The sequence below is a fragment of the Corvus brachyrhynchos genome, unplaced genomic scaffold (genome assembly GCF_000691975.1).
Source record: "Corvus brachyrhynchos isolate BGI_N302 unplaced genomic scaffold, ASM69197v1 scaffold12, whole genome shotgun sequence".
NCBI classification, from domain to species: domain Eukaryota; kingdom Metazoa; phylum Chordata; class Aves; order Passeriformes; family Corvidae; genus Corvus; species Corvus brachyrhynchos.
The window spans coordinates 40,022-64,457 of record NW_008237885.1 but is presented as its reverse complement, the minus strand read 5'-3'; the positions used below and the strand labels follow the sequence as shown (position 1 = coordinate 64,457).

The 24,436-nt window shown below is 40.1% G+C and overlaps 1 protein-coding gene across 1 annotated transcript in view; it reads left to right on the top strand.

Annotated features, from left to right (window-relative positions):
• The window catches only part of CLYBL (citrate lyase beta like), an 80,529-nt gene extending 56,897 nt beyond the window's left edge, over nt 1-23,632 (top strand). Inside the window, exons 4-8 of the mRNA XM_017732601.1 lie at nt 174-267; nt 1,646-1,813; nt 6,881-7,005; nt 22,991-23,090; nt 23,482-23,632. Of these exons, the coding sequence (XP_017588090.1) occupies nt 174-267; nt 1,646-1,813; nt 6,881-7,005; nt 22,991-23,086 (483 nt within the window). The 3' untranslated portion in view covers nt 23,087-23,090; nt 23,482-23,632. The remainder of the gene's footprint in view (nt 1-173; nt 268-1,645; nt 1,814-6,880; nt 7,006-22,990; nt 23,091-23,481) is intronic.
• Nucleotides 23,633-24,436: the final 804 nt, after the last annotated feature.

The following is a 24,436-nucleotide window of genomic DNA, read 5'->3' as shown; positions in this document are numbered from 1 at the left end:
TTTTGCTGAGTCATTTTAAAGCACTGTGCATTGTGGAGCATCTACAGTGGCTTTGCTTAATAAGAGCAATTTTCTTGGAAAGATTTTGGTAATGCTGAGTTGCTTTAATATCCTCTGTAGTCTCTCCACATCCTGCATTTCTGTAGACATTAATACTCTGTTCTCAATTGAAGGCTGTCTGTGAAGAAGCACTGAGAGCAGGATCCCAGGCTGGCTTTCATTTGGATGCAGTTGTCTTTGGAGGAGAGGATTTCCGTGCCAGCATAGGTTGTTACTTTTCTCTTTACTATAAATGTTTATGTATGGCATTTGCATTGGAGAAGACCATGAAATTTCTAACAGAAATAATTAATGACACCTGAGTCTCATTTTATGTTTTCGTTTTTCTCCTTAATTTCTTTTCAATGCAGAATGTATCACTGGCAAATTGAAACATGGTCCTTGTGTTACAGGGCACTGAGACGTTCTTGTGCTTCTTGCCAGTCAGCACCAAAAGTTAATGAAAAAACAACAACAAAAAAAAAACCAACAAAAAAACCGCCCTGCTGAGTCACTGAAATAATTTTAAAATACTGTATCCATAAACAACATTCACATGCTTTTTAGAACTATTTTTGAAAGTCCTAAAATTCTGGTGTCTGCTTCACCACTTCTTTACATACAACTGTCAGTCAGGCTTTTGACATCAAGCACAAATACTCTCCTGCTACATTTTGCTTTCATAAATTTATTTTAAATATGTCGCATGTCAATACAGCCACATATTCACATTAAAGCACTATTAGTCTTCCGAAAAAATAAAAAGTGCTTCACCATTTCTTTTGTAAGAGGGCACTTAGCTTCTGATTCAGTTTAAAGATAAAAGATAAAAGCACAGTTCTATCAAAAACTTCTACATTAAAAATAAGTATGTTAATGTAAAAATCAGCATTGCTTTACTAAAATATTCCTTACAGACTGAAAATCTGTATCTAAATAGTTACCTTATGGTTATTATTGTTATTATTTTTTTTCCCACTAGCCTTCACATGAGTACGTTGCTTAGCTGGTGCCCTGTGAGCACATGAAGTCTCATGAATACTTTTGCTTCTTCTCAGAAGTCATCTACCATCAATTTTTCATTCAAATACTAAAGCTTAAATATTCAGCTTAGGACATCAGTTGTGACAAGAATCAGAACCAAGGAAAGTGCAATTCTATTCTCAGTGTGAATTTTTTAACCATTTAGTTGGACCCAGTATATCAGTTTGCATAAAGCTTCTCCTGCTGTAATGCTTCTCACTGTACATGCAGTAAATAGTAAAATCAAATAATTACTTTCATTTTAGTCAAGTCAGCAGTCCTTACCAGACAAAGCTTCCACTGACTTCAGGCTTACAACTTCTGATTTAAACTAAATCAAAATCTGAATTTATAAGCTAGTGTTTAAAGGGACAGTATTTTTTATTTTTGCTAAAGCAGCTTTCTTTTTTCCTCAGAAAAGTATCCTTTTGACTCTATAGTATAGCCTTACACCCCTCTTCTGTTTTCTAAATCAGTTAACTAGAATCTCAAACTTTCCCTTTTTTTTAACATAAGAAATATTTAAAACAGGAAGGTTTAAAACACTCTTGTCAGCTTTTCTTTGTTCTCATTATTTTCTTAGGTGCAACAAGCAGTAAGGAAACTCACGATATTCTATATGCCAGACAAGAAATAATAGTCACAGCAAAGGCATTTGGCCTTCAAGCAATAGACCTTGTTTACATTGATTTCCATGATGAAGATGGGCTCCACAGGCAATCAAGAGAAGGTGCCTCAATGGGATTCACTGGTACGACTTTCTGCTGATGTCTCAAAGGAACACAGATCTTGCTCATTTTAAATATGTGCTACATTTACTGTCACTTAGACAAATAACTTGATTTTCATTTCAGGTCATTTATTGAAAAACTCATTGATATCAAGCTCTTCTATGTTTATTAGTGTCTTAAAAATTGTGGCTGGAAATTTTGCCAGTCAGAGGCTGCTTTTTAAAACCACATGCCATGAAGCGTGTGACTGGTTTTGAAGAGAAGTTGGGGCAGAGGCTGTGCAGTGATTCCTCCCATCACAGAGCATGGGAAGGGCAATACTGTACTCTGCAATGGCCCCTCCACAACTGGAGCCCTTTCTCTTTCTTTGAACAACGGCAGTAGTTAAAAAATACTTTTTAGGCTAAAAAGTTGAGAAGCAAATCTCATATGCTAATTGCTAGGGGAAAGTTATTTTCTTATTGTTTTCTTTGGTTTGTTTTTCATCTCCTGGCTTTCCCCCCAGTAAGTGCTGGTGACACCTATGGGTATTGGCAGACAGCAAGAGCAGCGGGCTCCTTGCCCCACAGTCCTGTAATGCAGCCTGTTACCCTGTGATTGGTGTGCCAGGTCACTCGGACACCCCGTTGGGACAGTGCAGACACCAGAGATTGGGGGTTTGCAATAGAAATCAGCCATTTGACACATGCATTAGAGAATTCTAACATACAGGACGAATATTACATTATTTTTCTCTGCCCACCATCCAGGATATATGTACATATGAGAATAGTACATCCCTTAGGTTTCTGTTACCAAAAACATGGGTCCTGGCAATGCCACCTCACAAACTCTGGTTTTACAGTTAGCTGTACATGATATCTTAAAGCACCAAACAAAAAAATAAGTGCAATTTTAAGTGATCTTGGCATGCCAGTGAAAGAATAGCAATCAATGCTTTTTGGCACAAACTCTGCTTTATTGTCTGTTGAGCTTTGACATTTGCAAACCCAAATCTTGTTTTGGAGGTGAAATGGTTAGCTCCTCACAGCTACATTATCCACGGCCATGTGGACTTCCACCCTTCACTCGTCTGCCTTTGAAGTTGGGAAAATAATAGAGCTGCTGAATGGTAGCACCTGCTGACGGCTACCTAGTCTCAACCAATATTTCCTAGCTTAAGGAAAGGCTTGATTTTTGAAAAAACATAAACATCTGAACCTCCTGTTGACAGAAGACGGAGTTGCAGATGCCTAGCACCTTTGAGAGCACTCTTTTTGAATGCTTAATATGCATTTAAATGCTTAACTGAGGCTGCCAATTTAGGAAATTTAGCAATGCTCTGCATAACCAACGCTGGTGGTGATTTGGACTCCACTGACCTTATGGTGGCAGTTGTCTGACCTTAAGACAGGGTCCAGACAGAAGACAAAAAGGTCACATAGTAATTTAGAGTGTAGAATGACTTTCTAACTTGGCCGTGCATGTGTCATACTTGCGTTTTCATACAAGGAGTAAAGGTCCGTGAAAGGTACAGATTTTATTAAGGTACACTCACAGCACCTGCTTTTTGCCTCCTGCCTTTCTGCAGCTATCATCAACACATTTCCAAAATTCAGCAAACAACCTGGCAATCAGTCCAACCGTAATTAGAGACGGGGCAATACTGACTCTTCTAATTTGGTGTGGGGAAAAAAATTTTAAATCTGTTTAAGCTAAAACAAAACAACATTTTTCCTTTTCTTCTGCAAAAAAGAAAAAATATTTTAAGTCCATCTAAAATATTTCTCTTGTTTTTTGGTTTTCTTGCTCTCAGTTTGTCTAATATTTTTATAATCTTTCTGGTTTGTTTTGCTTGAAATAAAATGTAATTTCAACACTGAAAGCAAAATCATATTTTTCCTAACCTATACAAGTGTTTTTTCCAAATCTATATAAATGAAATATTTTAACATTTCCAATTTCACATTCATCACAGAAAATTACAAATGGGCATTAGCTTAATCCATGACCTTGCATAAAGCAGAAGTATGCACATTGTTTTTGCCATTGACAGTCCTCTGATAATGCAAAAGTACTGAAATGTCACCCTAACAAGTTCAAAATGTGCAATTCTTCTAGTTTTTAAATATATGATGCCTCCCTGCTAATTTTTTTATAAAGAATCAAAATCATTGAAATCAACAGAACTAAAATGAGCTGAGTCTTGCAAATTGCTCTCATAGCTGGAGAAAACTCACTTATTTGCATGCACAGGGCTGTACTCACCACCCTCAAAAGCAACGCAAATCCAAAATATTCAGCGAAGTTATATGTCCTTAGATGTTCCCATATTAGGCCAGTAAAATTGTCCTTAACGCAATCAAACAGCTTCACTCAAGATTAAACAAGAAAAATAATATGATGAAGCATTTACCAGGTATTTAAATATTATTGCGAACCTCAATGCTTATTGTAGCCAAGTTCTCTTTTCCAGTTACCTTAAAATCAGCCTGGTTTTCCTTCAGTGAGTGTATAAAAGTGAAATCAAATGTTTTCAAATGTAATTCAGCCAAATTAATAGTCTTTTCATATGACTATTTATAAATATTTTTTTTAAAAAAAAATATATATATACACACATATATATATATATCCACAGACAGCCAGCAAGATGTTTAACACTACTGCTACCTGTGGACTTTAAATCAGTGTGTTGCCTATATAAATGGGCATAGGTTTTAGGAATGTTTATGTAAAAAATTAGGTAAACCTTGCCATAAGCTTTAACAGCTGACTTAGTCATTATAAAGTCCTGTGCTACATGCTGTGAAACCAGATATAGATACGAAACAGTCTAGGTGTCCTCTCTTTTTCAGTCCTTTGTAGAAGACTGAAATGACACCATCATACAGTTACCTAAAAGACTTGACAAGTATTGATTTAAAGCACAATATATCAAGTGGTACTGTAAAAAAGATTTCGTGGTCATAAATTTTAATGCCTTCCAATTTTGCACTCTCTCAGTAACTTGTCAATAAAAACAATTCTGTTTAAAATATTTACTTGGTTCCTGCATGGCATTATGTCAGTTATTTGGATAGGTAGACTGTGACAAAAATCAACTGAGTTCTATAAATCAAAAGTTGGATTATATTCTCCATAAATTGTTCAGTAGTGTTTAAATTATGAAAAAGCATAGTTTACTACTATAGGTTTCTTTATCAAAAGCAAATCTTTTTACAGAAATGTTTTACACTTTAAAAAATCATATAGATGTATTTTTAATTTTGCTGTAATTAGAGATTGACTTTAAATATAATTTAAAATATGCTCAACATTTTTTTCAGAAAGTTAAGCTCCTTAGGATTTTTCAAGAAATGCTTGTACACACTTCAATTTTGGAATTAATGGTTTAGCTAGGAGAATTTATTGTATTACAAATAAGGAACATCATCAACTTATTAATGATGACATTTTATTAAACTGACTAACAAACCTCTGAGTAGACCTAAGGTAAAACACATTAGTTTAAAAAAAGTCTTTGTGTAATTTCTTTCAAAAATTATAGTTCTTAATGGGGTTTAAGCTTTTACCTATTTTTAAGGTATTTTAAAAATAGTTATGATATTGAAATTTCAAACTGAATATTTGCATGCCTGTAATATCATAAACTAAACGCTGTTTAACAAGAAATAAAATTGACCTACTTATGGCTTTTTATCAAAGGAACGTAGCAACGCTAAAGGACTACTACTTCTTTGCTCATTTAATCAAGGAGATTTTCTTCGTACTCCAGGTTATCACTCAGACCCACTGCAGTCTGATGAAAGTAATCCCAGGGATTTTTGCAGGGGTGTTTTCATTGAAAATAGGTGTATCCCTGCGCTCATGTGTGAGACTTCTCAGATCTAGTGATGGGCTGATTCCTAAAGTATAGCTGGCTCAGTGTCAGTAAAAACACGGGAACAGACCTCGTTGTGCAGGAAACCTCCTTAGGTCCTGACACTTCCAACTTTTCCTGGCGTGCAAAAATCTCGCTTGCGCAAGAGGCTGCGGCGGCGGCAGGGCGGCAGGGCTGTGGGACCCTCGGTCTGCAGGGGACTGCTCACTTGCTGGCAGGATTGCAGGATCAGGCTCATCCCTCTAACTAGTATTGTTATCTGGCACCGAGGAGAGTCATTTATTCTGCAGGAAGCTGGGAGTTACAGTAGCCTCTCTTTATCAATACACCTTAAAAGCAAATCACAAATTCACACCGGTCTGTGAAATTCCCATAGAAATGAACTAATAATGTCAAACACTGCACTTTTAAAACTGTCAAACAAATTAGACATGTATTTGTTTTAAGGTAGCTAAATTCAATCACAGATTAAAACTGATTGTGTGGCTGTCGATTCACGTTTGAAAATCTCTAGTGAAAAAAAAGACAACATATATTTTTATTTTCTTATGTTTATACCAGAAAGGATTAAAAATATGCTTCATAAAACCTCAGGGCACTGCTGGTGGTTGTTTGATATACCAGTGACTAAATAAATATTACAGCCTACCTGCAACTACCAATAATTGCAGCAACAACAGTTTAAACAACATCAAGGATTATACGGTGCTAAGACAATACCGAGAATTTAGGGCATGATCCTTAGGCTACTGGTAACTTTTCAGTCCTACAGATCTCTTACCATCTTCTTCAGATTTCATTTTCTGAACACATTTTAATACAACTTATTTAAGACTGGCTGGAGCTGTTATTTATATAGTCAAATTCAGAGATGCCTTATACTTAATTGTTATTGACAATTGTAATTGCCTGAGACAAACAATTGCACCTGAAATGACTGAGACAAGATGTAAGGATTGAAATGGGGAGGGAGGAGAAAGAATCATGTCTTCTTTCAAACTATACTGAATGCAAGCATAGCACAAGGTATTTTTACTCTCAAAATAATCTGTCAAAAAACTATCTGCCTGTTTTCCAGTTTTAAAAATAAAAGAAACCAAGTAAAATAATTAGTTAGAGAGCAAGAAAGTCTGCAAGGCATATGAGAGCCTCAAGTGGTTGGAACATTTTGCTTGAACATCTGTTTGTTGATGCATGATTCTGGTGTTATTAATCTTCTTTGTAGGTAAGCAGGTGATTCACCCCAACCAAATTGCTGTTGTCCAGGAACAGTTCTCTCCGAGCCCTGAAAAAATAAAGTGGGCACAAGAACTGATTTCTGCTTTTGAAGAACATCAGCGATTAGGCAAGGTAAATATTTTGTTAATATGCCATAGTGGAACCAAATTTGAATAACATTTAAGATTGAGAAAGGTCGGTGATGGCTCTTTGCTTTTATCTTACGACGTGTGCTGTAACTAAGAGTATTTCTTGGGAAATCTGTCTCTGCATAGTGTATATGATAAATGTATCACTTCCCAATATATTTAGAAATAGAATGGCTATCTTTTCCTTCCTCCCCATTTTAACTTTAATTCTTTGATTACACAGCCTTTTGAGTACCTGCAAGTATCTACAGCATTGGAGAATTAAAACTGCTGCTCCATTATGCTGCAGAATCACAGTGTTACTGTCAGAGGAAAATATTTGCAACCAAAAGTCAGGTAGTCTGGCAGAGGACTCAGACTGCTTCCACAGACATCTTTTACGGAAAGAAATAAATGGATTAGGAAGCCTTCGGTTTCTAAAAAAATATCTGTGATGGTAGACCTGTTTCACTTTTGGGGGTTTGATCCCTCTAATATGCCCGGTAATGAGTGAATGTACTTTTGAGTGAAACTGCTTGCAGATTGTAGTTCTTAATCACTAAAAATGGGAATGTTTTATGTGCATTTGTACCAATTGCTGGACCTGAATTTTGGATAGAGGAGAAAGCAAATTAACACTAGAATATGATTGTTCCTAATTTAGTGCATCATTGAGTCTCACGTTTCCTGCTCTGTGGGTTTCTGCTATGTAAATATTGCGGTGGTGATGCACAATCTGTCTCCACTTTGTGCCAGTAATACTTAAATTAGGGGTCGCCTGAAGGAAGATTTTATGCTAGTTGCGGCATTGTCAGTTAATTATCTTAAAGGTTATTTGCTATAATCCAGTTTGCCTCTTTTTGAAAGAAAAAAAAGTTGCAGCCAAACATGTTTATCTTAGTCTCAGCCAAGCCTAGGCTAGTTAAAAAGGAAAGTCCCAATGTCGGAATGGGGAGTGCAGATGAGTGGGAATGGTTCACATGTGCTTGTGTGGCATTCAAGTAGGAGACAAATCCCTCCAGTCATAAAGTTCATCTGTAAGACTGTGCATAGGGTCTCAGTTTCTCTGGTGCCACATAAATGTTTTCTGCACTTTTTTTTACACTTTCTAGTGGGTAAAAAAAATATGGGATAGCTGCCTTCCCTGTTGCCCTGCATTTCTGATACTGCGGATGTTGTGCCTTAAAAATGCTGTAAAGGTCAAAATAGAAATTATGCTTTCTTCTCAGAGGTAAAGTGTGACAAGGTATTTGCTGTTGCTCTGCCCTTCTCCTTGCTGAGCTATTGCATCCCCTTTGTGGTACCTCAGTGTTTCCAGTAGAGCCATGACTACGCTATTTGGGTGCTGTCCAGAGCAGTGATTTCAGGGTCACTCTTAGAATGCTGTATGCCTGGATCTCTTTGTTCTCTTCCCCTGAATTTTGAAATGTAGCTCTCTTCATGCAAACAATATAGAAATAGAAAATATGTGACTGGTTTTGCCCATTATTCTGATTTACAAGGCTGGGCTCCCTCACAAAAGGCATCGTTACAAACATACTGCTGGTGCAAATGTGTAGGCAGGTAGATGCAGCAAGAAAAAAGTACAACAACTTACTCAGCCAAATATTGTTTATGATGTGTTTAATACTATTCATTCAGCTGAGTTTAGTATCAGAAACTCATCTAAGGAACATCCCTGCCATATGAACAGTCAACTAGGAGACTGGACTAAATTTAACTCCAGTCCCAGTATCACACAATCATTAAGCCAACCATGTTTAATATAGAATTATTTTGTGTTAGGCAAGCGTTAATCTTTAAATTTGTTTTGAAGCTGCTATTTTACTGACATAATGCTGAGGTTTTTTGTTTATATCAGCCATTCAGGGGGGGTTTACTTGGGTTTGGGGGATTTTTTTTTCTCTTCATAAATGCTTTTAAAATATGTTATAAGCTTCTGTAATCAGCTGCAATAGCAAATTTGCTAAGGGTTTGTGGTGCAGGCTATTTTTTTAACCAACCAGGCTGCATGCTTCATATATTTTTGCATGTAGCCCTCTATCAATAAAAAAGGACTGGCAGGTTAATATGTGAACTTCTGGATCTTGTAGCACTGTTGTATTACTGGACTTTATAACAGATGTGGAAAAATAGTTTTCCATGTAATGCTGGAAACTCGTTAACTGAGTTTCTAATTTGCTATTATGACTGCGTCAGTGAGAAGAGCTTGGACGGTCTGATTACTTAATTTTTTTTCCAAAGCAAACATATCTCACTGAGGGATCCTCTCGCTCCACATCCTAACGACATGCTAAAATGTGAGTAATAACTCTTCCCCCACCACCTCCTGGCAAATACTCCACACAGCGGTTTCAGTAATCCTCATGTCCTAATGAAACACCTCTTCTGTTTTCCTTTCCCTTTTATTATATTAAAGTGTTCATGTCAGTAAGACGAAAAATATAGCGGTGGTTAATATGGTTGAGACTCGCATGGTTTTACCATGTTATTAATCAAAGTTGAAAGCCTGGAAAAAATAAATGTGAGGGATTTGTGCAGCTGTTTGTGTGGTAGGTAAGTTACTGGTCTGCAGGCTCTAGGATCATAGTTTGCTATTAATTTGATTTAAAGTTTGATGCCCTTAGTTAACAATATTTTATATTAAAATACAGTAATAAGCTTTTATAATCTATTCCGATTTGAGAACTACAATTACCATAATAATCTTCTTTGGAAAGAAGGCTGAACCAGGCTACTTCATCCTGGACACTGAAATGCTTTGACATAGCATCACCCAAATGTGAGTACTGAGGTCAGGAAAAATTAGGATCTCGACTGAGCACTGTGGAATTAGAGATGCTGTGGCAGTGTCCAAAGAGAAGGAAATTAGAGAGCTAACCAGCTAGCCAGAAGTATTTGGGCTTGCCTTATGGAGATAGCCCTGTCTGAGGGGTTGCTGTGGTTTGGTTTCTAGGTTGTTTTGTTTGTAGGGCTGTTTTTCACATTTCTAATCCAGCTAAAAAATAGCATGTCTAGGAAATAAATGGCAACATTATGTTTTGGACAAGTAGATACAAATGCTGAAAAAGTACGTTTTGTATTTTATTCGACTATTTATTAAGTGCTCTCCTTTGTCTAGAACTTTGAGATCTAAAACTGAAAAGTGCTTAAAAAGAAAAGTGTTATTTCCAGGTTGTTTCAATATTTTTCCAGTAGAACTGCATTACTAGGGGATATGCTTTTCAAAATTAAAATTTTCATCCTAAAGAAAGCAGGCATAGCTGTTGGAAAGTCTAAATATAAGATAAATGTCAGTGTGCTCAAAAATGAGAAAGAAGGGTGATAAACATCATTCCAGTAGTCTAAAGAACAGATTCTGTTAGAAATTTCTAAAGCTATGTTAAACAGGGAAGTCATCTTATAAATACAGATTAGCTGAATCTAATGGGAGAAGTTACCATCCTATTTTAAGAATATCTGATTTCTAACAATGAGGATATAAGAGTCTTTACTATTTAAGTAACTCCTGAGTTTTATTTTTCCAGTACACTGGATACAGGACTGTATCTCTTCTATATGTAGTTAGTGTTTGTATATGACAAAAATGTTAGATATTGAAAATGCATTTTTAAGCCATTCAATGTGTAAATACATCAGGAATAATATCATTATTGAAACTGAATCTTCCCAAATTGCCTTACTTTTAAATAAAATTCAAATATAAAGAAAAACAGAAGAATAAAGTAAAAGGTTGATTACACATTTATCTCACATACTAATTTACAAATGCTTTCAAAGCACCCACATATGAAACTAGGGAATAACTAAATGATGCTGCCAAGGTCACTTGTCAGGTAAGGATTATTTAGAGTTAAGGTAAGGATATCACAAACCCAGGTTGTAATATGGGTTGAATATTTAAATCCCATAGAGCAAATCAAAAGAAATAGTTGTACGTGCCACATACAAATGCACAGAGTGCTTCTAAGAAGACCTTTAGCATATGTTTCTTGCATTATATTCTGTGCCATTGTGTATCATGTTCCCAGCAGCTGAAGAATAATATATATGAACTCCAGTGATTTGGCAAACTGTACAGTTTCATTTACGGACCTTTCCAGGATTATGAAAAATCTTAGGAATGCATTTATTTACACAGCATCAATCCAACAAAGGAATGGAAATTTCCAGCAGTGGCTCCCTTATAATGCTCTTTGTTTAGGAAAAGCTACCCCAAGCCACTGTATCTTAGAGACGATGCGCCCTCATGCTTGGGCCAGCTCCAGCTCCCACTGCCTCACAGGGAGGTCTCTCCCGGCCTTCCTCCTTCTCCTGGCTGTGCCATGGACCCCAGGAGGGCTCCCCAGCCACTTGGGATCCACCCTGTCTCAATCCAGCCCGTGGTTGCTAGGCAAGCAGGACCATGTCCCAGGGCTGCCTCTTGGAAGGGATACACAGGAGCATCCCTCAGGCATGGGGCTGTATGAAACCCCATCAACCCACAGGGATTATATTGCACTTTACAGGACATTATCTTGGGGCTTTATGTAGAGCTGGGAGTGAGGGAGCAGCCCAGCGCCCCGCTCCCCTTGCCCAGGACAGACTGCTGAGTTTTGAGGTGCCGCCACCCAAGCTGGATCCCATCCCAGAGTGACAGTGGCAGCACAGGGTACCTCTGTGTGTGCTGGGCTGCAGCGCTGTCAGCCCTCCCTCCGAGAGCACAGGACATTTGCTGTCCTTTGTGTTAATCAGGCAATGTGTACTCCTTTCACTGCAGAGTGGGGGATTCAGGAATTTGTGATAAATTGCCACCTTTAAGGAGCACCAGCCTTTAGAAGTCTAGGCTCAGGTGCATCTCTATGCAAAGATGAAGAGTGCTGGTGGGATTTAAGCATGGGCCACTGTTACATTGTTTATCTTTTTAAAAAATGGCCAAGTGAAATTTTAATGTCAAAACTGAGAGAGCTCATATTAGTACTCAAAGTTTCTCTATACAGTTTTAGTATTTGAAAAATGCTTTACAAATGTGTTTTGTGTCATGGTTGAAGGCTTTTCTCTTAGAAAGGTCCATCTGGGGGCAAATTTTGAACCTTTACAATAGAGCAGAAGGGGCTGTACTAGCTAATTGCTTGTGCTATACTGCTTCCTACATTGGTGCAATCAGTCCTGAGGGAGTTATGCCAGGTGGGGAGAGAAGGAGACAGATTTTACTACACAGGGCTGCAAAAGCTTCTAAGCAGGGCAGAAACTCATACAAAAATATTTTCTTGCCAGCTTCCCTCCTTTCCACTCCCCAGCAGGCATTTGATGGCTCTTAATCTGTTCTCCTCCACTCATTAAAGACCTCTGTCCAAAACGCAGAGGGAGAGGGACTCGGATGGCACACTGATATTTCCCACGGGGAGAAGTTTCACCATGAGCCGGGAGCAGGATGGATCTGTGTGCCTCCATAGCCTTGCCACCTGGAGGTAGCCCCTGCAGGAGGCAGCTGCTCCTGTCCCGGGGGACACAGGCTCTGCAGAGGATGGCACCTCTCTGGGCTCCCCCTCAGCAAGGCACGACTCCTCTACCCTTGTTGGCTCAAGGAGGTAAATGCAGGGTGAGTTGCTTTTGGAAGGGCCATGCTGTGTCGGCACATTCCCAGTGCAGCCGATGCTTTGCTATGGACATGGAGTGGGAAGACACCCAGCACTGCAGACACCTGCCCACCATCGTGCCAAAACCTGCTCTGCACCAACCAACCCACCAAGACAACTACCCACCTCCAAAATCCCTCTTTAAAAAGCATTAACGAGCTCTCGTGAGCCTCATTTCAATTTCCAAAGCAGGATCTAACTAGAGAGGTAATGTTCTGACCAGATGGCTCTTTTTAAGCTTTACTGAGGGAATTCAGAAGCCTGTACAGCCAAAATATTGTTTCAGTTAATTTAAGTAGCAGCAGTCTTGCTGCCTTTTCACTTCTCTCTGTGCTAGCCAGCTTTTTCAGGGACCTGGAGTGGCTCTCTGCAAAAGCTCTGTTGGTTGAAATAGAGAATTACAGTAAAAAATGACCGTTCAATCCTATTCAGAAAATGAATCTGAAATTAGAAAAAACACAAAATACAAAAATATGGGCAATTCCATGCTTGTTGGCAGAACGAGCCTCGCTATTATTATTTTTCTCAACTCCCTTGTATTTTACAGCTACCTTTCCCTTCGGTATCAAATGCCGTCTGTGTGCCCTGTAGTCATTTACTTTCAGATTGAATTTTCTAGTTTATATTTAACACATTGCTTCCATGACTATAAACCTCAAGTTAATTCCAAAATACTAAATGAAGGGTGTCTGAGGATCCTAAAGTCTTAATATCAGCTACTTTTCACTTTTCCATATAATAACCATGATGCTCACTAGGGAGAAAAAAATGCATGGTTGGATAGGCTGTTTGTCCAGGAAGCTGCTTTTGTGCTATAAAATAAAGATTTGCTTGGCAGCAGCAAGTGTGCTCTCTAGGATTCTTCCGTTCCCAATACAGTATAAGACAGAGAATAAAAACCAGTGGAGTATATTCCTGATTTCTAGAACTTTGCTTCTTTAATTTTATTCCTTCCTGCTCTAGAAGAGCACACAAGTAGGCAGCAACCACAATGGGAAGGTAACTAAAGAAAATGCAAAGACAGCAATAAAAAAAATCCTCATATCTGCCTTTCATTCAGGGATCTTAAATAGATTGTTTGCTCAGGGCGAGGGAGAGACTTTGGTGGCCTGAGGAGTTTCTGATGCTGGACCAAGCAGGATCTCCAGGCCCACCCCAGCTGAAAGGGTTATCCCTGGTGGTTCAGGCAGCTTGGGGGACTATAAGAAGGAAAAACAGCTTGTCTGGCTCACACAGCAGGGCAAAACCCTTATATATGGGCTGGAAACAGTAATGCCAGGTGGAGAAGAAATGAAGGACCTTGTAAGTCCTTGTTCTTCATCTTTCCTGCCCCACTGTGGACTTGAAGGATCACAAAGTCCTTTCTACCTGTTGAGCTTTAGAAAGGGCTTCTTCTGTCAGAGTTCTTGCACTGCTGCTCGGGAGTTATTTGAGGCAAAAATCAATCTCTATTTCATGTGGCTGTTGCTCTTTCTTTCTTGACCTTTTGTGTCCTTCCATCTGCTCCTGGAGGTAGAAGCCTATCTCAAACAAACAGGCCTGCTTCTGGCATTACAAACTGATTTATCCTCTGAACTCACTGACTACTTCTTCTCCAGTGGAAGCTTACGCTGGCAAAAAGAAACAAAAGGTAGTGGTTTCTAATGTTTTCTACGTATCAACAAAATGGCTACAGAAAGTTAATGGTGATGATACTTTGCAGAATTCCCTCCTCATCCACGCTTCAACAGATCAGAGACCCACTCAGAATTTTCTCTTTCCAAAAAGATATCTTTGACAAACCTTTTCAGGGATCATTTATTTTCTCCAAAGATTTTGTGTACAGGTGTCTTTCTACCCATACTGGTTTTACAGAAAAGGGGTGAATGTGAAAGGGTCCAAAGGAAAGGCTGTGAAAATATGCAGCCCAAAAAGCTTTATCCATACAGCTCACTGCCTGTGAAGTCTTCAGTTTGTCATATGTGACTGCACTGGTTATTTGGGCATTTCTTACCTACTGCAAAGAGACTTAAAGAAAGCGAGAGTTATGTATGAGTCTGCTCTGGAGGCAGGACAGGACTGAGCAGAGAAGAGAGAGAGGCATTACCATGTCACAGTCTGGAAAATATTCCCAGTTGACCCAGATTTCACTGAACACCTCCTAGTAGCTCACTAACCTTTGGAAGTTCATTACAAGAAGGTAGAATCATGACCCAGCTCTTAATGACGGCTCTTTGGCTACAACTTGCAGAAGAAAAAAATTAATTAAACCTGCATTCAGCACCATCACAGCTGTTAGCTCTTGACTTCCCCAAAAATATGGTGTCAACCTTCTGTTTCAAGAGAAATCATTTCTTTGTACTGAGGATAATCACTCCTCCCCCAGGCACAGACCCAACGCCATTTGCTGTGACCAGGCTCCTCTTCTCTTTGTTCATTACCTGTAAGCAAATCCAAGCGTTCTTTTTAAGCCCCAAAGCAAAGACTTCCAAATTTCCTCTGCAGGGAGTCACTTCAACAATGTGTGTTTTCATTAATCCCAGGGGAATTATCTTTCTGAATGCCATGCTTTTTAGGGGGAGCCTTTGCCATCCACCTGCTCCCTTCCCATCTCAGAAGACCAAATCTGCCCTGCTTGCAGAACACAAAACTCTTATTTCCTTGTAACAGCTAATATTGTGCAGGATTAGAGGTAATGTTCTCAGAGCCAAGCAGATTTTAGTGTGTTTATTCCTCTTATTTTTGGTGTCTCCAAAAAGTCATAACTAGACCTTTGGGTTTCAGAAATGGGCAAGACACTGAATTACCATGGAAAGAATCAGTGTTTCTCAGATAACTGGATCAAAGATTTCTTGTGTCTGTGGACATGAGGACGCTTGTCTATGTGGGTTAGGAGGTACACAAGGTTTGCACTAGCCAGCTGGCATCACCCCTTCTGCTCATTTCCATTTAGCCTGGCATCTGCCCGCAAGTGCCGACACAGGTCACAGGGGTTGGAAGGGGACTTACATAATTACTTATTTACACAATGGCTGTATTCACACACAGCCTCTGGCCCGCGTTACCAGAGCAGTGTGGGAGCTCTGTTTGACTCACGACATCTCCTAATGATGAAGGGGGTGGAGGAGAGAAGGGTGGCTAGCTCGTTGGTCCCCTTATGCCCATTTCCTCCATGTCCTAGATGCACATCTCCTCCAAAGACTGCCAAGTAGGACAAGGAGACAACCAGACTGCCACACACTCTTCAGGGATTGGGTCTGCAAAGGAAAATATTGCTAGCAAAACTGTTGAGAAAAGTAATAGGAAAAAAAACACCAAATCTTTACCAGTGGTGCACTATTTCTAACCACATGACAGCAGAGTACTGTCCAAGGACCTCCCCTCACTTGTGAGACTGTCATACAATCAGTAGTCCCCTAAGTAGTGGAAGAGGAGGTTTTGGCAATTCCATAAGCATTAGATAACCCCTATTTTAGACTCATACTTAATTCAAAATTCAGCAGCAGGTGGTTTCTTGTCCATATTGCAGTTTCCTGGAACATCATCTTGTCTTGCTTTTCCTTTTTTTCTATTGGCCTAACTACCCAGAATGTCCCCCATGCCAAAGCCTTACCTACTCACCAGGATCCCCTAGCACTTTCAAGCCTGCCATCTAAGTAGCCAGACTAGATTCCCAGAGTAAGCTGCTTTTGAAAAAGGTGGCTATCTCTACACAGTGGCCTAGGACATCAGATATGTGGACACACACAACAAATTAACCTAGCACTAATGGCTATATTTTTCCATCTGATGCAAGACAACTGGGGTTTTTCCTTCTACTGTAGACAAGCCACAATCTCAATGTAACCTATATAAATGTCTTTGAGAAAATCCTGGCAACTCTCACACAGGAGTTAAAGTTGTTGGGTACATGTATGACACGATCAAGGCATTGAATCAAAGGTTTATTAGCAGAGGCTGGACAATGACTGAGTGGACCACAGCAGTGGTTCCAAAAACAGAGCACGGAGTTCTCAAAACTGATGCTCGTGCTTGGAGTCCCATCTGCCAACAGACAGGAAGCCAGTAGACTTTTTGGAATTTACAGAAGTTGTTTGGTACTTCAAAAATTACATACTTGCTATGTCTTAGGAAAACCAATCTTCATATTCAGTACCAATGCAGGTGATCAATAGATTAGAGTGGTCTAAGAACTGAGGGTCTGCAGTAACCCTCTTAGTGAGCTCATTGCAGTCATTGGGACGGATGTGGATGGAGGCACAGGTAACCACAGATGGAGCAAATGCTGAGGTAAAAGCCACGAGCATTCCCAGGTGCAGGAGTACATCTAATTCTTCTGTATTGTCAGCCAAGGGGGACTAGCTCATCTGATCATCGTCCCACACGTCCCAGAACAATTATTGTTTGACTTTAATTAACTCAAGTACTTTAATATACAACTCAGAGATAATTGTGTCACATTACTATGAGGTGCCTTAAATGTTCTATATCATGATAGTTTTTTTCTGCTTATTTCTCTCCTTAATCCAGTGGTACATCAAGAAACAAAATATGGTGAGAGTAAAACCCTGTGTAACATTGTGTATCATATAAAAAGGTTTCAGTACAGATGAAGAAGTATAAAACTTTACATTCCCTAATCTTATGGAAAAACATAAGGGTACCTCACTCGTCATCCTGTCCATCCCCTGTTGTACTCAAAGTCAACACAATTCCATATATAACAGAATTCCATTATACCCATGATAAACACTAGCAAGAAAATTACCTGTATCATTTCTTCCCCTCTCCTCGTTCCACCACAGAATATTGATCCCCAGATAACACAGAAATTGTGGACACTGAATCCTGTCCATTTAACTTCTAGAAAGGTAAAATGCTTCTTGCCACTAAAAACTAGTATACTCTGGTTATGAAATGGTCGTATAGATTTACCAAACTCTTTGACCACTCCCAAAAGTTTCACAAAGTAAATGTTCCCGAATACAGGAGAGACATACACAAAAAGAGGAGGTCTTCATGTTCCAGGAAACACTGCATTAATGCGTTCATCTTTTGCTATGGCAAATGACCAACGCTGAGACTCCTTCTGTGACTTGATACATGTAATTTCTTATAGGCAAGGCAAATCTTTAAGGATGACATATAGGTATAACAAGAGCCATGTTTAAGATCAATGGCCACATGCGGCCAGGGTTGTATTCTAAGTTGTCAAAGAAGAGCCCTCAATTACACATTGAACTTTGCTAGGTCTGAGCTGTGCTGGAGTGGCTGCATTTATCTAAAAGGAACTTCATAAGATACAAGAAAAAATCTGCCAAACTGGTGTGTTACAAAGTTTGGTTCTGCATCTCTTCAGTCTCTCCACAACCACCTGGAAATTTGTTGCATTTGTTATTCTTACTGCACAACTGATTGCCCTTCTTTATCACTAGCCTATGTCTTCATGTCCTGACCTGTGAAAATGACTGCTCTCTGTCAACTCTGCCTGTAGGCTGGATCCTTGCAACACTTGGAGCTGACCATTCTCAATTCCCATTTTTCCAAGACTATAATTTGCCATTACCTTCTGAGGAAACAAACAAAAAAAAAACCCAAAACAAACAAAAAAACAACAAAACAAAAACAAACAAACAAACAAAACCTAGCAGCTTTCTATAATTTTAATTCACTTGCAGCTGTCTTCTATATTTGCCAAATCTTCTTTGTTCCATCCTCACAGCACTTTAGGATGTACTGAAATTCGAAGTAGAGCTGTTAAGACCTTACTCAGCCTGGCCTGCATCTTGCATAAATTGCTGTTACTTTTTTAAAGTGTTACTATTGTCCTAACAGAGCATTAAATGTCATTGTGAATAATACTTCATGCCAGAAGGAAACACCTTGAGTCTTTCCTTTCTTCTAAGTGAATTGGGAAGGACTTTTTGCAACTCTGCATGATGACCCAAACAAGGAACACCGCTCATTCACTTTTTCCCTTGATTCGTCCTTGGTAGTCTGCCCTGACAGATCTATAGAGCAATCAGGCTGAGGAAGCACAGACATTTTGTATTTACAAACCCCTCTGCTGTGTTGTGCTGCCTTCACAACAGCTGTACAGCGCGGGCCAGCCAAAGTGCCCTTACAGCTCCCATACACTGCAGAGTGGTGAGTGCCAAAGTCACCCTATTTCTCACAGGGCTTTGCCTTTAGCACATTCTCTGTGTGGCTGTATGACGGATGGCACTGGACAGGCATAGCAGAATTTCTGCAGTGTCGCTTAAAACCGGGGCAGCGTCTTTGACCCACAAAGCCACCCATTCCTCAGAAGGACTGCGCTTCCAGACTGCTGTCTGGTGAGTGCCACAGTTGTCCTCCATTCCCCCACTTCTCATCCCCCCTGAATTGTTGCAGTGCAGGTTACAGTGGCCACTGCAGCAGAGCATTCAGAGGACAGGTGGATAGGCCTCCAGAACACAGATGTCTGATTCTCACCCCCTCATTACAGCGAGTTCCGATGTTCCTAGTGGTTCTTAGTTTACATGTTTTAAGTTTATTGGTTCAGGAGTTCTCCATCCAGTTTTATGTATAAGTTTATGTTTATGTATTTCCCCTAGTTCCTTATGTATTAGTTCTGCAAAGTTCTCCCTTCTTCGATGCTCCATTGGTCTACTCAGGTAATTCCCTCCCTTAAGTTATACCTATTGGATATTCCTCTGTTGTCTCCTCCTCCTCAGTCAATCTCCATTGGTTGTTTCCCTTTGTTCCACCCCCCCCCCTCCCCCCCATATAAAATAGTGTGCTCTCCCCTTTTTTCTGGTCTTTGTCCCTGGATCTTCCATAGCCGGTAAACCAGCTGGAACCTGCACAGAGACCCGTCTCTCATCCTTTGCCTCTGCCGACGCTTTTACACCACCTCTGTTTGGGGCTCGCTCCTTTTGAAGGAGCCAGCTCTCCCTGCAGACTGCAGCTGACAGCTTTCCCTGCAGGTTGCAGCTGACTCCTGCCTGCAGCAGCAGAAGCCAAGGATGTCTGCAGCTGGATGCTGTGCTGCCTGGGGCTGCCCCAACAGTGTCACCGAGTTACTTGCATCCATGTATTGTCATCTGGAGGCTGTTCCCATCATCTGTGGCTCTGCCTCCTGGATGTTCCTTCTCCCAGCTTCTCCATCAACCTTTACCTGGAGGACCTGTCTCTTCCCAAGGCTGGTCTGACACATTTGATTAGTCTGATGGCAGGGTCCCTTTACAGAGTTCTGAAAAGGCTCCCTCTGAATGATTTAAATGGCTACGTGGTGAGCAAGAACCACAGCCACCGAATGCAGTGGATGCAAATCCCAGCCTTGCATTACCCACCTGCTGTTGCTCCTGTTCATGCTGCAAGCTTCCTTAAGAGCAGGCCCTTAGTCCCATAGTTGAACTATTGGAAATCTAAGTACAGGCTGGAAGTGTGAGATTGTTGAGAAAATTAGGCAAAAAGAAAATTTAGATCTATGACTAAATTAATCCCCAGATTAATGCTATCAAAGCAAATGGTGTTTATAGAAAGTCTTGTTTTCTTTATATTCATGTGAGAGAAAATCAAAAGAATGCTAGAGGCAAATTTTGTCTACCAGAATTGGAAAAGAGAGCATGGGGACAAAGCTGTAATTACTGGTATTTCCTATCTGTTGAAACCTGTGGGTGGAAAGAGAGTCAGTGAATAGGGTACATTCAATGGCATTAAAATTGGTTTCTTTTTCTGGACTTTAGCTCAACACTGCAAATTAGCAGGGGGAAAATAAGCCTCAGAGTGAAGAGGCAGAGAAGCCAACTTCATGTTACCCTTTGCTGTTAGGAAAGAAAAAAAGGCATTTTTTTCCTTCACGAATTCAAATTCCTAGCAACCCGAAGTACAGCTGCACACTGACAAGCAGGAAACATGCAACACTTCTCATGTGGTTCACTGTTTGTGTGTCCATATACACACCATTACCCTGTTTCCCTTTCTAAACATATTATTTTAATGAAGAGAGGACAAGCATGCTGTTTAATTAACTCTTGCTTTATAAAAATGACATTCTGACCCAGATTCATCATGGTGCAACTTAGGTGCCTGCAGGGGCATCTGACTTTAGATCATCCTGTATCCAGTCAATGGAAGGGATAAGACCCTTCCAGCCATGATTTGGACCACCAGATATCAGAAGTGACATTGTTAGGCACCCATCTCTTTCTGCAAACTACTGCAGGTACTTAGGATGACCTAAGTCAGCCTTTCACAGAACTAGGAAGGATGATTTGAGACTTCAATGTATTTCTGCTTATGACTGTCATCCCACATGCAAATTTCTCCTGTAAGCAATAGCTGTTACTGAATTAGCTTGACTCTTTATTTTGTTACTGAATCGGCTGTTACTGAATGGGCATTACTGAACTCCTGTAGAAAAAAAAAAGGACAATTAAAATATGTTTTTCTTACAATTAAAAAAAATGTACCTTGCAGTTTGAGATCACTGCACAGCCCTAAATTGTTCCAAGTAAGTCCTACGACATGAAATGTTTACGTAGTTCCCAATTTTTTTCACAGCAGTTAATAAATTGAGTAGTTTGAGGCTGCATTTTCCTTAAAGTTTTAAAAGAATAACTGAAACTTACTGATATGTAGCTATAATTAAAAGTGGTATATTATGAATAGTAATAATAATAACAATATTGATGTTGGTATTGTTGGGATAAGCTAGGGTTGACAGTTTGCTCAGTAAACAAAAAAATTCTATTTGAAGCACCAACCCTTGAGTATCTGTCAGTCCAACTATCTCCAAACCTACCTGAAATACTGCAAACTATAGTAGGAAAATCTACTTTGAGTGAAAGAATAGTTTTTACTATTATGTTTTCAATGGCTTTAATACAGCCTGCTCTTACATGCAAGAATATTGGTTTGTATTAGATGACTGTTTAAGGTGGATTTTTGTCTTAACTATTCCACAACATGATTTAGTATTTAATTAATACTGCTTCAGTTTAGCTATATATGCCACTGGAGCAATGCATTTCCTAAACATTTCTGTAAATGGGTTGTATTTTCACTTCACTTACTGGAGTCCTCTATTTAATAATTATCGAGCCCCAAATGAAAACCAGAAGGTTTGTTCTCTTCTGCATTTCTCACTGCTCATGCACAGACACAAGTGCTGCTATCATCCGTACCTTGCTCTAGGTTAGCCTTGCTCACTGTCAAACCCAAGGCCAGGCTGTGATCCCGTATCGATTGTAGCAGGACATTAAAAGAGAGAGCAGTGCTTCACAGAGATGCCCTACGCAATGCTGGGGCCAGGCCCTCAGTTCTGAGTTCTTCAGGGAAGGGATTGCAGCTTTGTACTTGGATTTTTGGGTTTGTTGTTTGGGGTTTTTTTAATGTGTCAAACTACTGTTAGAATTGCAAATAAGATTTTTTTTTTTTTTGTCTATTGAACTTCAGCATGTCTTAGTGCAGTGTTTTATCTTCCAAATCCTACCTCAGCAACACATGGGGATTACAGGGCACAAGTCAGGTTTGGCACTATTTAAAACATATGTCCTCTGTTTAAGATTTAACTATGATTCATAGTTAATTGTTTTAAACTTGTCACCATGGTACCAACAAAAAATCCTAAGAAATACAAAGTGACCTTTGAAACCTATCCTAACTCTCAGGTCACTGCCGCTGAGGCACACAGAGTAGTTCTGCATCCACTTGGGGTAATTCTCTGTATGTGGTGCTCAGGTAGGCTTTATCTCAGCTCCAGAGGAGATTTGGGCACTATTATTGTCCCATCCACTTGGTTATTCCAGCTTTCATCCCAATAACTGGCTCTCGGCACAGGCCCGGCCTATCTTTAGCACTGGAGACCTAATGGAGGGGTGCAGTAGCAGCACAACCTCAGCAAACCCTGAGTCAAGAAAGCTTCACCCCCACAAACACCCATTACTGTTTACTGACACTGTTAACTTCTGGCTTTGCCCTCTGTCTGCAGGCAGTTTCCCGCTGGCCCTGTGGCACAGCCCTGGATGGATGCTGGATGGTTATGCTGGAGGTGGGGAGCAGAGGGGCCCCAGGGTGTGGTGTCTGCCAGCCACTCTCCCCAGCTGGCACGCACGGCCTCACTGCTCTTGGTCCTCAGTGCTTGCCAGCTACAGAGGCTGAAACAGGCCAGCTGCACCCTGGGCTTCTCTTTTCTCTCTCTTTTTGCCTCCTCTTTGGAGAGCTTGTTGCCCTCCACATTTCTTAAAATGCATTTTCCCTGTCTTGATTAGTTTGTCTTCTAAAACTTCTTCAGGATTCCTGTGGGAGATGATGTTTCTTGGCAAACAGATGTGTTTTTAAAGAACAAGACATGCCAACTACAATTTCCAAAGGTGTCTCAGAAAGTTCATATTCTCTCTTTTCCAGGGAGCGTTTACTTTCCGCGGGAGCATGATCGACATGCCATTACTGAAGCAGGCACAGAACATTGTTACGCTTGCCACAGCCATCAAGAAAAAATGAGCTGGTAAATGAAGCTCTCTCCATGGGGCCCCAGTAGCTGTTTTAAAAGATGACTATAATACTTGGGGGGAGGTGAAATTAAAGATGTCAAGCTTAAACAGAAATTCATTTCCATTTTGCAGATCTGTTATAGTTTGCTTACCAGAATTGCTAATTACTAAAACTATTCCCAACTCAAACCACTGCTCACTCCTGCATGGCCCATGATCTACTCATAGCCCACAATGAAGTTACATCACCAACTCTGTGACATCACAGTAATTACTACAAACGTGGGATTATGACTTCACTGAAGGAGAAGGGCAAAACATAAGCCTGAGCTCTGTTAAAACAGCAGAAGAAAACTGATTCAGTTGTTTCTATTTCTATCTGTGCTTCTTCCCACTCTGATACAGAACTCCTGGCAGAAAGGAAAAAGCCTCAAATAATGACGCACCAGTTGAAATAACTGTGATGAAAATCTTTACCATGTGAGCTTTGCTTTCCCCACACATCACCCTTCTGTAAATGTGCAACAGCCATTAAAAATAATGCACCAACAATGCAGGACTCTTGACTTTCTTCTCTTTTTTTTTAAGCAGTCGCTATTCAGAGAGTTTCCTCCTGGAAGCGTCCGGCCCGGGAAGGGTTGGATGGCAATAAACGTGTAGTTTTTGGAGACACAATGCAGCAGAACTTGTGCATATGGTCTTGAGTCAGATTTACATCACATTAGGGATACGGCTACAGATCATGTGGGCTGTGTGGTTAACGGGCTTAGTAAAGCTGTTTTGAAGAGGTTAACCCAGCTTGTAGTAAGGGTAAATAAACATAACAACCAGGCATTGTCCTCTATTCAGCATGTACTCTTATATGGAGGGCTAAAGGGTATTGAAGCTGCAGAGGATCAACTTGTGGTTGCCAGAGGACTCCAATGAAGTTTGAAACACCAACAATCAGAGATTTTGTTTCTGTTCCTCATTAAATCATGAGCTTTTGTGTTCAGACTATGAACGACTGTTCTTTAAGAAATTAACAGAATGGGAAGTTTTAAACTATGCACCAACCTTTTCATGACCTACACAGCAGCTATGCTGCTGCACTTAGACAAACACCGCAGGGAAGGCTGTTCTGTTTATTTAAAATTGTAAATAGAAAACAGTTGTTTTTTAGTTTCGTTTCTCACCGCCTCCATGGCCATTTCACGTATGAAGCCACAGTGCTTTATTCCTCCCGTTCCTCGCCTAGCGTGTTTCCCCTCCGTCTCCGAGCAGCGATTTTACTGATTTCGGGTTATTTTTGGTTTAATTAAGAGGAGAGGAAAAGGGGGGAGGAAGAACCCCGCCAACCGGCCCGCGTGGCCGCAGCGGG